General features: G+C 48.0%; 2 protein-coding genes across 3 annotated transcripts in view; one reads left to right on the forward strand and one right to left on the reverse strand.

Annotated features, from left to right (window-relative positions):
* Positions 1 to 1,860: 1,860 nt before the first annotated feature.
* On the forward strand, positions 1,861 to 5,364 carry gabrp (gamma-aminobutyric acid type A receptor subunit pi). The gene is made up of 8 exons (XM_056600460.1): positions 1,861 to 2,002; positions 2,138 to 2,205; positions 2,425 to 2,648; positions 2,949 to 3,031; positions 3,354 to 3,491; positions 3,672 to 3,824; positions 4,034 to 4,227; positions 4,484 to 5,364. The coding sequence occupies exons 1-8, from the start codon at positions 1,861 to 1,863 to the stop codon at positions 4,856 to 4,858; spliced, it is 1,377 nt and encodes a 458-aa protein (XP_056456435.1). The 3' UTR covers positions 4,859 to 5,364.
* Positions 3,688 to 13,049, reverse strand: part of afap1l1a (actin filament associated protein 1-like 1a) — a 31,912-nt gene continuing 22,550 nt past the window's right edge. For both annotated transcript variants that reach the window (XM_056600459.1, XM_056600458.1), the window contains exons 11-19: positions 12,924 to 13,043; positions 12,278 to 12,489; positions 11,665 to 11,810; positions 11,110 to 11,182; positions 9,968 to 10,082; positions 8,471 to 8,638; positions 7,834 to 8,009; positions 6,810 to 6,935; positions 3,688 to 6,214 (exon numbers count right to left, since the gene is read on the reverse strand). In XM_056600459.1, coding sequence (XP_056456434.1) covers positions 6,188 to 6,214; positions 6,810 to 6,935; positions 7,834 to 8,009; positions 8,471 to 8,638; positions 9,968 to 10,082; positions 11,110 to 11,182; positions 11,665 to 11,810; positions 12,278 to 12,489; positions 12,924 to 13,043 — 1,163 coding nt within the window. In that variant the 3' untranslated portion in view covers positions 3,688 to 6,187. The remainder of the gene's footprint in view (positions 6,215 to 6,809; positions 6,936 to 7,833; positions 8,010 to 8,470; positions 8,639 to 9,967; positions 10,083 to 11,109; positions 11,183 to 11,664; positions 11,811 to 12,277; positions 12,490 to 12,923; positions 13,044 to 13,049) is intronic.

Consider the following 13,049-nt stretch of genomic DNA (forward strand, 5'->3'; position numbering starts at 1 on the left):
CTATATGTGAGACATGGATTAGGTTACATTTTACATTTACAATTAATCGTTTAGCATATTTGTTTAGCAGGGAGTGGATGTGGACATGGAGAAAAGATTGGAATACACACACACGCACGCACGCACACACACACACACACACACACACACACACACACACACACACACACACACACACACACACACACACACACACACACACACACACACACACCATGCAGCTAATGAGATGTTTACGGAGGCAGGGAGTATAAGATTTGTAGAATTTAACGGTGTACACATCAAGCTACGTGTAATACAACGGGGATTTGATACTTTATATATGATTGTATATTTTATATTATAATCGTTTATAATTGTTACATGTCGCCACCTTGTGGACACTCTGGTAATACCCAAATTGCTGCTACTATGTAGATTGTAGAGGTACATTCACTGACATGTCCTTTGTCTCCCAGCTTGCACCGCTACCGTGATGTCTGTCCAGCCATTGACTCTAGTGGTCCTGTTTCTGACAGTACAAAGGTAAGAGGTGCATATATATATATATTAAACAAAAAAATATATATATATAATTATTATGCATTATGTTTATGAAAGTAAAGCAAAGACATACAGATTGTGAGAGACTGGGCTGCCACATTTTCAGAAAACTTGGGAAAATATAGATTATGGCACCAGGACCTTAAAGGAAAATATTGCGATTTTTAAAAATGTTTTTGTCTAAGGGATTTATGCCGATTTTTTTTTTTCTGATGGGGGTAGTAACGAGTCAAAGCAATCTGTGACATTGACGCGGCGCTTTGTCCCAAGGGAGACTGGCCGTCCGGATTACCGCTGCAGCCTTCTCACTCAATGTTAGACCAATTTCTAAAAGGGTCCTCCTCCTGATCGGAAAATAAGGTCCAGGTCCTATTAACACCCCTGTGAACTTGTCATATTTGATGACGATTAAAGGCAATTGACAAGGCCCGCGTTATTTATCGTCCATAACTACTGTGGACCGATCGGGTAACTAGGAAGGCTTAAAGTCACAGTGCTACTGCCACGACGCTGTAGCACTTTATCATTTATAACCCTACAATGTTGGGTTATAATCTCTACTCTAGCCAGCAAAGTTACCTAATTTGTTTTGCTGCGTGGACCAAATTGCAAGGAGTGACTTTCCCCAGAATGCTTTGCAGTATCTGCCCTAAAAGTCACGCCACAATCGGAACAATCAGACTAGAGCTTGTCGAAGTTCGTTGTATGGCGCTACCTGCAGATGCACATTGATGGAGAGTCCCCTCTCCATCAATGTGTGGGCAGGCACACCCCTTTTATTGTTCCTCTCATAATGCGTAAGCATGGTAGGCTCTAAATTGTCATACATTGTATTGCTAGCTGTTGCCTTATATGGTGGGACAAAGATGGTTATTGGTGTAGCGTGGTGCAAGTGCTCACCAGATGCTCTCAGATAACGAAGACTCAATAATTTATTATCTTGGAGCGTCTAGACAACTGCAATAATTGATTAGATACCACTCAAGATCTGTATTCCTTCCCAGACGTCATAAGTTCACGCCCACTCCCTCCAGGCATTATCAAACGAAGGTAGTTCATTCAAGCGCCTGCGAGAATGAAAGCTGTAGGCCTACGTCCTATTTCACTTGAAATACTTTAATGCAATACTAGTTTTGGAAATGTCACTTCAAACCTCCCCCAAAATAAGCATAGTAAAAATGATACTTTATTTTACCTTTTTTTTTTTTTCTTTTTTTTTTTTTTTTTTTACTGTTTTCCAAGAAGAAAATGGCCCTGACAGTCATGCCATGTTTAACACCTGCTGAAGGCACACATGGCCCAACATAGGCCTAATCAATGCTCTTTCACCCTCTTTCACTGACCAGTGGGTGCATGTTTCCTGGGCAACACTGGGGAGAATGGAACGACTCCCAGCTCCATCCGACCATCCAGAAGCTGATGAAGGGATATAATAAATACCTCAGACCCAACTTTAATGGTGAGCCCAAACCTGATGAGTCATCAGCAAAATGATACATACAGCATGGCCTATCTGGGCTTGTCTTGTCTTATTGAAGAGCCACCTAGCTTGCCATACTAAGAAACCTGTAACTTTTATCTCCGTTTCTGATAGAGGGGCCTGTGGAAATCGGAATGAGCCTGGACATCGCCAGCATAGATGCCATCTCTGAGATCAATATGGTAGGCCTACTTCTTAAATAACTCTTAATGAAAACTGAATAACTTAATTGAATGGGCCCATCCTAAACAAATGTGAAATGAAATGATACAGTTGATGTGCAAACAGTTAGAGCGAAAAGGTATTTGTGTATTACCAGAAAAATGAATCAATGATTGTATAAATGTAAACAGATGACGTGAAGGGTGCTGTTTCTCATTTCCTCCGTCTTACCCACGCAGGACTACACCGCCACCATCTTCCTGCGGCAGCGGTGGCGGGACAGCCGGTTGGTGTTCCCCGGGAACGGGAACGAGAGCGTGAGCGTCGACGGGCGGCTGGTATCCCTGCTGTGGATCCCGGACACCTTCATCCCGGACTCCAAGCGCTCGTTCCTGCACGACGTCACTGTGGAGAACCGGCTGATCCGCATCTTCAGCAACGGCACCGTCCTCTACGCACTCCGGTAGGCCGCGGCTCGGGACCCGTTTGACTCGTAGGAGTGTGGGAGGTGCATCACGGGTTTCTCCCTGTTGTTGTATTTAAGTGCCTTTCTCTTACACAGAGAGTAAGTACGTTTGAAAGGAGAATGAACCCCGAAAAGTTGTGAGTGCTGAAAGGAAAATAAAGATTAAAGTATTCCTGTAAAATTAGTTGACATTTTTGAGATAGTAGGCTTTTTTCTGTCTGTAAGACAAGAGTCACACATCTAAGCGTTATCACTCCGACCAACCACAGTACTCCCTAATATTTGAACCCTTCACAGCATCACAGCCACCATAGCCTGTAACATGGACCTGACCAAGTACCCCATGGACAGACAGGTGTGCACCCTGCAGCTGGAGAGCTGTGAGTAGCCTGGGGGTTTCACACCCACAACCCCTCATTCTGCTGATGGAAACAAACCCTCCATCACCATCATCCCTACCACCATCAGTCATTACCATCCTGGCATCGACTGGTTAGTGTAAGTATTGAATGGGGTTAAGGGAGTTAGTGTGGGGTAGGTGATTGGAATGAATTAACCAAAGAGTGTGTGTGTTTGTTTGTGTGTGTTGCGTATGTCTTCGGTGGGGGAGGTGCGGGAGATGTATTTGTACCTGTGCTGTGTCTTTCTGTGACTGTATTTTGGTTTCTTCCTGGGTGCGTTTGTTTCGCTGCATGTCCTCAGGGGGATACAACCTGCAGGACGTGGTGTTCTACTGGACCCGGGGCAATGATTCGGTCAAAGGCCTGGACACGCTGAGGTTGGCCCAGTACAGCATAGAGAGCTACTATACTTCAGTGTCTGAGGCTGTGTACGAGACAGGTAAGATCCCCCCCTCCCCCCTCCCACATCCCCCCCTCACTTCTAAAACAATATAAACTCTTCATCACCACATCATGAAGGAGCTCATGAACTTGAAACTAATGCCATTCATGCTTTATAGTTTTGCAGTGGTGTTGAACAAACCATTATTACATTTCTTCTGTGTTACTTATTTTCTAGGAAATTACCCCAAGCTGGTCCTGCACTTTGCTCTCCGTAGGAACGTCTTGTTCTTCATCCTGGAGACCTACGTTCCCTCCACCCTGCTGGTGGTTCTCTCCTGGGTATCCTTCTGGATCAGCCAGTCCTCGGTTCCGGCCAGGACCTGCATCGGTCTGTATAGATACGCCCGTTCTCGTACTGCTTATGTATTGTGGTACCGTGTGCGTTAATAGATCCAGGTCAACCATAAGAAAGCAATCAATGTCTTAATTACCATGAAGAAACAAACCAAACCAAACAAAAGCTCTATCGCACTATCGACGTGTGCGTGCCATCAGAAATAATCGCTCTATGAACCGTCGATCGGTCTGTGTCTCCAGGCGTGACCACCGTCCTCACCATGACCACGCTGATGATGGGCGCTCGCACCTCCCTCCCCAACGCCAACTGCTTCATCAAGGCCATCGACGTGTACCTGGGCATCTGCTTCACCTTCATCTTCGGCGCCCTGCTGGAGTACGCCTGCGCCCACTTCTGCACCATGCAGCACCAGACCCTGGAGGAACTGCAACGGGTAAGTCCAAAGCGCAGAGCCGGGCTGCCACTCCACGTCGCCCACCGTACCAAAACGAGTGACGAAAGGTGGTCGTTCAGTACAAACTCGGAGTCAATATTTACCGATTTTCTTAGCTTATGTTTTAGCTAATCGCCTTAATGGAATATTTAATTCCATTAAGCCTAAGCTTAATGCTTGGAATTGCGTGGTTGACAGTGCTAGCATCCCACTTATCATCTCAGCACCTCTCTCTCCCTGTCCCTCTGTCCGTCAGGATCTCCTGAGAGACTTTAGAGAATCGAACGGAAGCGGATCCATCCTCCCGGCACGCTGCATCCAACCCCAACAGCCGGTGGAGATCGCCTCATGCGCTGATGAGGAAGACGAGAGGGAGGACGGGGGGCGAACTCGCCATCCTAAAGCAAAGAGCCCTGACGTCGCCTCCCACCAAACAGGGTTAAAGGTCAGGAGGCCAGGCGGTTGCGTGGACGGCCGCTGCATGTCGTCAGTGAGGCAGGCCTCGCGCACGGTGGCGCACGTCTTCAGCGTGGAGAACCCGCACAATATCGACCGCCACTCGCGCTCGGTTTTCCCCCTGGCTTTCCTGTTCGTCAACGTGCTGTACTGGCTTTACTACCTCTGCCTCTGAGAGCGAAGGTCAGCGTTCTTCCTCTTCCTCCCGTCGGGGTCGGGGCTGGAGGCGTGAGCCAGGAAAACAAGGAAGCTCTGTCGTTCATAACCGGTTTAAGACTCACTTTCTCCATCATATACAGATCTGCTTTGAGATTACTTTTTAGTTATTTATCCGTCTCGTCTGTACATATGTGATGGTAGCAAAGTTTGGCCTATCGGGAATTTGCCAATTATTTTCTATTTTTCACATATTTTAAGTTCATTCGTTGTTCATGGCATGAAGGCTCACACACTCAAGGTGCGCTGGTCTTACGGCATGTCTGCATTCACACAGCGAACAAAGGACTTGAATCCAAATGAAAAAGAATGTCTCCACTTGTTTAAACTGCATTATATTACCTCAAATGAACTTGCTTATATAATTCTCAAAAAGCATATTTATCATTTCATTACATTTAGTTTACTTTATCGTTTCTATTTCATTATTCAAGCCATGTGAGAGTAAATGGAATAAAGATAATTTAAATGTGCTATTGCATTTTTAATGATTCCACAAAAGGCACAGACATCATAACAGGTTCACTGCCGATGATTGTGCACCAGCAATTAACATAACATATTTCTTTAGGCTTAAAGACAAAACGGTAAGAGATATATGAAATTAAGTTGTTTTTTCCTTGTATCCAGAGAAGGAAAATGGTAAAGTGCAATAAGTCAACATGTTTAAGAGAAGAAGTGAGTTAATTGTAGTCTTTGGGGTGACCCTTGGCTTTCTTTGAATGGCTATTGTAAGTTAGTAGTTAACAATTATTTGTATCTACACTGACATTTCCATCCGAGAGAAATCAAAACACCCCTTTTCCTTACCCTATACAACATATACACCACAGACAAAGTAGTCTACCTCATGATATAAAAATGCAGTGTGGCGGGATGAGATTCACATTATCACTTGCACACGAACAACGATTTGGCCTCTCCTCTGTGCATTGGATATCAAACACAAAAACCAAACACATGGACTCTTGTACCTCTCTTACATCGTCCAATCTCACCAGTGATTCTGGCCTCACAGTCTCCTCGTCTCTCCTGCTCTGCTGTGCTCTGCACAGTCAGTGAACTTGCACATGCCCTCTTTCTGCTTTTTTCCCATCTCCCCCTTGTCCCCCTTATCATGTGTAAAGAAAGGCTGCAGTGTAAAGGATGATATCTTGGAAGGCCGGCATCTGGCCTGGTTGATACCGTAGCGTTTTCCTGCCCATCGATCCACTCCTAATGTTTTTTTTAATCTTCTTCAGGCAGGAACATGAACCTTGATAGCGTTTACGTTCCACTTGATTCCGCCTTAGGTTGCTTTCTTGGATTCCCATTCCTTAAAGAAAACCGCACAAACAAAAGGGTGATCAATTTCCCCTCTATCGTACTGAAACACAGATTAGCTGGGAATTCACTGGAACGTATTGTTATAGGACGGATGTATAGGCAGGGACCCACGCACACACTAGCATATGAAAAGAGATGCATGGAGGTACACACACACGCACGCACAAGCACACGCAAATGCACGCACAAAATTAGTCGCTGGTTCAAAGAAGATCTCAGCTAGTGTTGCATCCACTGGGTGAGACCATTAGCTACTAAGATATTTGTTTTAAGCTATAATCTTTTTTTTTAACTGTTGATTAAAATGCCGAAAGCTATTCACAGGAGAACGGTTTGAGAGGGATGCAGCAACGTTTACATCAGCACACACATTTTCTATTTTGCTTTATATATATTTTATGTCATTTTAAGATTTCTAAATATTTCCATATTTCTATTCCTAATTCATAATTTGACCATCATTAATAGCTTTCCTCTGGGAGAGTGAATGTGAGCGAGAGAAATCGTAAGGGAGAAGAGAGAATGAGTGAGAAAAGAGAGCTAGCCAACAAAAAAGAGTGAGCAAGAGAGAGAGAGAGAGCTACCTTGGCCTTCTGCATGACAGTTCCTTTAGTGGAGGCGTAGACAGACGGGGGTCTTTTGCGCATCTCTGTGGCACAGTTGACGGGCAAAGCCTCACTGTAGATATTCTGGATTTTACTGTTGCCCGCCTGGAACCAAGATGTGTTAATGAAAAGCACTGAGGGGGTGAGATCAAGGTTGTGTGTAGATTTGTATGCTCATCCTGAAGACCTCTACCTCAAAGTGTGATATATTTCCCACTGTTGTTGTGAGGGTTGTGTGTTGATTTGTATGCTAATCCTGAAGACTTCTACGTTCAAATTTGATACACTCCCACTATTATGAGGGTTATGTGTATATTTGTATGCTAATCCTGAAGACTTCTACCCAGATTTGACACATTTCCGACTGTTCCCATCTTCCATCCAATACCCGTGCAATTCATTCACTCCATCGAGGTATTCCTCTCTCTAGGGTTGTACATGAGTGATTGCAAAGGCCGCCATTGTCTAGTATGATGCTGATGCATAAAAGATGGTTGAACCTCATGACGATTTCATCACTGCAGGATAAAACGTTTGACACTTGTTGCAAAGGGACAGTACGGGTGTTTAGTCCTCAGTGTGACCAGTCTCAGATTGTACGCTCATTCTTAGTATGCATGCAACCACAGTGTTGCATCGCTTAGGAGGAAAACATCCTTCGACATAGGGTTTGCACATCAATGTCATTTAGAAGCAGGTTTGGGAGAGGCATCCTTCTTTTGCGAGCCTTTATAAATGCTGTAGGTATTGCCGCCTCTACCACTCCTTCATCCATTCAGACTCACTAGTTCAACCTCGTTATTCTTTACTTGGGTATAGCTTAATCTACCAATGACGGCAGGTGAGTTCAGGATTCACACTTTAAAGTCCTACACACACACACACGCACACGCACACACACACACACACACACGCACACGCACACGCACACAAACACGTCACACACACACGTCACGCACACACACGCACACACACACGCACGCGCACACGCACACACACTCACCTTGGCTGGAAGTTTCCCCTCCACGGGGGCTCCGAGCGCCCCGCCCGCCTGGCTCTTCTTCAGGTTCTCCTTCACCTGGGTCAGCCTCAGCTCCAGGTCCACCCGGTCTGCCTCCTTGGCCCGGCAGGCCTCCTCCAGCTGGGACAGGAGCTCCGAGAGAGAGGGCCTCTGCTTCTCTGCTCCGCGCGAGGTCACAAGGGAGACGCACCGGTTGGATTACGGACAGAAGGAAGAAAAATCCATATTTTATATCCACCCCGTTAATTGTGGATTGGTTCTGAAGGACTTAAGGGTCTAATCCGCTTGGGACAATTTGTGCAGAAAATGCCCTGAATGCATAAAATCGAAATTAGACAAAGTATTATATTGGTACCAAAAGTTCTTGATTCTTTCTAGTAAAATGTAGGGATAGCAGAAAAATAATAGCTTTCACACAACCAATCCTTAAAAAAAAGATAACAGCCGTTCCTCAGTTCCTTTCCTTTAGGATGGGTTTCAAAAGTAATCAAAGCGAATGAACGATGACACCCGATGATCAGGGACCACACGTTATAGCATGGTTCCTGATCAACCTGCATGTTTTTCTTCTCCCTCTTTGCGTCGTCGGGGGTTTCACCCGAGTCTGGCGCCTCCTTACCGGTGGCCATCTTGAGCTCCTCCTTCACGTCCCTCCTCTCCTGACGGAGGGCGACCAGCGCGGTGCGGACCCCCTCCTTCTCCGCCTCCATCTCCTCCTTCTCCCTGAGGTAGCGTTTGGCGTCCTCCTCGGCCCTGGTTTTCCCATACCTTCCGTACTGGTTGGAATCTGGGGGACGGCACCGAGACAGGGGCGCGGGTTAGAGGTCACGGGGGGGTCAAAGCTACAAAGGGGTCATGGGAAGTAGACGCTGACATCTCACGGTCTGCCTCTCAGACTGGATGATGATTGGATGAAACCAGGAGTACGTATTGTGGCTCTTGGATTCACTTTGTGCAGCTCAGTTTTACTTCATATTATCTTAATATTCATACATGGGAACACACACACACACGCACGCAAGCACACACACATACACACATGTACACACGCACATACATACACACTGGGGCACACTGGGGTCTCAAGCAGGGGGTCGCGGTGGATCCAATGCGAGTGTCTCATAAATATCAGGTAACATCTGGGGTCGAGAGAGAGAGAGAGAGAGAGAGAGAGGCCTTTGATGTGTCTGAACCACAACACCCAACCCTGAGAAACAGCCAAGCAAAGGGGCTCCCTCCATGATCCACAAAGCTAAGCTGAACTATTTCAATACGAGAGGAGGGGGACAGGAGCGGATAGCTAGCTATGAAAACGACGAGCAGAGAAGGAGGAGATTACACATGAAAGGAGAGGAGATGATGGAGAGGGGTAGGGAGGCAGAAGGGTAATATTGACCCAGAGGAAGGTTCCCAGTCACAGCTGAGAACACCATGCTTATAGGGGGTGGTACAGGTGAGGCCGGTGGGTGAATACATCTGAAGGAGAATGAACAGCTTGAAGAGAGCGTGAAGAATTTAAATCTATGTAGTGTAGTTCTTATTGGTCCTCATGGTTCCAGTCGACTCTGTTTTTTCTTTTGATCCTTTTGGTGGCTCACGTCCTCCTTTCAGACCTATATATAAATGTTACCGTCGCTATAATGTGATCATTGGGGTCGCTAAAGTGCTGCAGGTAGCTTTAAGGCAAATTATTTATAAGGCAAAACCATATATTTAGTTTTGCCGAAAAGAATATTGTGCATATTTCCTTCGTTTTACAGTGTTCACAGCGACCATTGTGTCCTCAGATTGTAAACCTAACGAATCGTGTGTTGGTGCGTGCGTGTGCACGTGCGCAAGCGCGTGCTGTTCGTTTGTGAACGCACGTGCGTGCGACCTCTTCCTTTCTTGACAGATGGCGATCAACACTCTGGGACACAGAGTTGCCAGAGGGCCACAGAATATTCCAGATGTAATGCATGTCTAGAAGAACAATGTCACCTCACATGCGGTGCCGTGGACTTCGACCACGGCAGTGACGAGACACTTCGATGTGTCGCAAACCCATCATTCATGCGATTCAGTATTCATGGGGGGTCTGGCGGGAGGGTCTGGCGGGAGGGGCTGTCTGCCTTACTTGAGCCAGTGCGCTTCAGGGAGACGGGCGGCTTGCTCCGCCCTGGATCGCTGCCAGGGAGGCTGGAGCACCGCTTGGCCGGATGACAGGACGTCTGCCGGGCGGAGGACTCCGGCTGCAGCGGGCGGAGGAGAGCGGGGGGAGACCGGGGAGGCCGGGACGGAAGAGAGAAAAAACATGAAGGAGAGATACAGATCAAGAGCGGGGGGGGGGGGGGGGGGGGGGGAAGGTTGTGGAAAAATGGCGGAGGTGTAGCTGGTCAGTTTGGGATGGATGTGTCTGGGCGGGGCGTGTTTGTGTTTTTAGGGGGATGTGTGATTAGCCAGAGGAGCTTCGAGGGGCGTCGTCAGACTGGGTTGAGGAAGGGGTTTATAGGCAGTAAAACCAGAGTGACCTTTGACGCCTCCCCTCCTTTCAGTCATATGACGTGCAGCTTTTTTTCCCATCTCTTTCTTACACACACACACGCACGCACGCGCACACACACACACACACACACACACACACACACACACACACACACAGGCCTATGAAGAGCAGTCATTGAGAAGCCTGTAACAGCCCATTCTGTATGGATGACTGATCAGTGGTGTCGTATTAAGATGCCCTCCCCCTACACCCCACCTCCCCTTCCCCCGACAGCTGCACACACACAACCCCCCCCCCCCCCCCCCCCCCCCCCCCCGCCCCAGCCCCAAACTCAAACTGCTGCTAATCTCTGACCATCAAAGGAAAAACACCCATAACTAAGGGCTGAGACCCTTAGTAGTTGGATGAGTTTGTATACCACACAGACACAAAATCATGTATGGACCTGTGTGTGTGTGTGTGTGTGTGTGTGTGTGTGTGTGTGTGTGTGTGTGTGTGTGTGTGTGTGTGTGTGTGTGTGTGTGTGTGTGTGTGTGTGTGTGTGTGTGTGTGTGTGTGTGTGTGTGTGTGTGTGTGTGTTGGAGAGAAGAAGAAAAAAAAGAGATAGAGAGGGAGACAGTGTGTTATTTTGTGTGTTTGTGTGCCTGCGTGTGTGAGGGACAGATAAAAATAAATAGATAAAGAGAGAGAGAACAAGAGAGTGTGTGTGCATGTGTGTGTGTGCATGTGTGTGTGTGTGTGTGTGTGGTCGCTGGCACGTGCTAGCGTCTCACCTGCGTCGTCTCGAGGGGCACCTCGTCGTAGGTCCGGGAGTCTGTGGAAGTGCTGCTGGAGGAAGTGGCCCACCTAGCACACCACACAGGAGCAAGGTCACACGGTGCGCACACACACACACACACACACACACACACACACACACACATACACACAACCCTCTCCTGGCCATCTTCCCCTCCCTACCCCCCTCTCCTGCTCTCTAGAGGGTAGCTGGTGTGTTGGTGTATTAAGATAACTCCCGTAATGTCCCAAACTGTTTCGGGCGGCTAGCCCTGTACTCTCTGATCCGTACATCGGGACCTCTGGGTGTGTGTGTCGCCGCTTTGCACACACGCCAAAACACCCTTTTCACATTGTCTCTTGCTCTCCTACCAGGAGACTCTGGAGAAGAAGTGCCGGCAACCGGTAAGGCTACGGACATGGGGGGCACAGAGCCCAGGGCCCCTTCTGTTCTGAGTCAGACACCCCATGCGCTCGACTGGTCTGCCTGCCGATAAACTTTGAAAGAAAAAAACCCCAATCCCTGCCACGCCCTTCTCTGCGTCACTCACAGGAAGGAGTGGCGCACGGCGTTGCGGATGTTGGCGATGGTGTCCAGGTCCACGTAGTCGTAGTACAGGGACTCGGGGTCCACCGACGAGCCCGTCTCAGCCAGGAGGACCCCGAGCCACCTGCCGAGCTCCTCGCTGCTGCCCGCCTGGAGGGAGGGAGAGAGAGAGAGGGAGAGAGTACATCATATATATATATATACAGGAATAATAATCAAATTGTTTGCAGCCATGTTGTTTATATGGTTGTTGTGGTTGTCAAGCTAAAGATTGTTTCTTGATCGATATTTATGATGATGAAAAAAATAATAGAAGCACAGTGAGGGCCATGACAAACACTATTTACCATTAATTGAATATTGATTTATTTATCAGACACTTCAACCCTAGGACTTATTGCAAACTCAGATACATGTCTTAAAGGAGCAGGTCGAGGTGAGGGCAGGACAAAAGGTAACACATGTGTTCAATGCAGCTAGGTTTCTTGGCTCAATGCAGATAATTGGGTTCTAAGCATTCATCTCGCAGACCCGTTATAAGTGTAATGAGCGGGTTTGTCCCGCGTGACGCCTCTATTTACAGGGCTCGTAGAGCAGTAGATCACAGCTCTACACACCTCCAGAGCCGCCAGCTCCGTGCTGGAGCGCAGGATGCGGAAGGCGAAGGGGTGCTTGGGCCCCAGCCCCGGGAGCACGTCGCAGCCGTGCAGCAGGACGGGGGCCAGGCTGGTCCGGGGGTCCCCTCGGTCCTGGTAGAAGTGCAGGGCGCCCCTGCACACGCAGCACCACTGCTCCCTCCACGCCTGGTTCACCAGGACCAGCAGCGTGCCTGGGGCGGGGGGAGGCTCACGTCAGGACACGTGGAGAGATACAGGAGGAGACGGAGGTGATCTGAACGCAGACGGGGCCAGGGGCACGCTAGGCCGAGGGTATGTCTGGGGATGATGATGCTACGCAGGGCGAATGTATAGAATTGTCCAAACCAAGTCCGGGTTATCAATTACCAAACATAAACGGCTTTTTTTAAACAGGCTCCAAAATGAATGCACAGGTCTCACATTGCTCTGCAGATTGATATAAATAAAGATTGCATTTCTTTAAACGATGACGTATAATTCACAGGTGACCGTCCACGACAGGCTGAAGTGAGAGAATGTTTGTTTTTTTGTAGTTGAGAGTGGATGGACAACGCTAGCACAGATGGAAAAGACGTTTGGACATTCAGCAAGGGCAGCGCAGCGCAGCAGAGAATGAGAGCGCTACCTTGTCGAGGGTTGGTGAAAGAAGTTTGGGGGTCCCCTGGTCGCGGGGGCTTTTTCTTTGAGAAGCTGATGATGCGTGTGATCTTCCTGCCCGCAGCGAACGGCCCACGCTTTACTTTACCTTCAG

Source organism: Gadus chalcogrammus, chromosome 10 (assembly GCF_026213295.1).
Source record: "Gadus chalcogrammus isolate NIFS_2021 chromosome 10, NIFS_Gcha_1.0, whole genome shotgun sequence".
Classification (NCBI taxonomy): Eukaryota; Metazoa; Chordata; class Actinopteri; order Gadiformes; family Gadidae; genus Gadus; species Gadus chalcogrammus.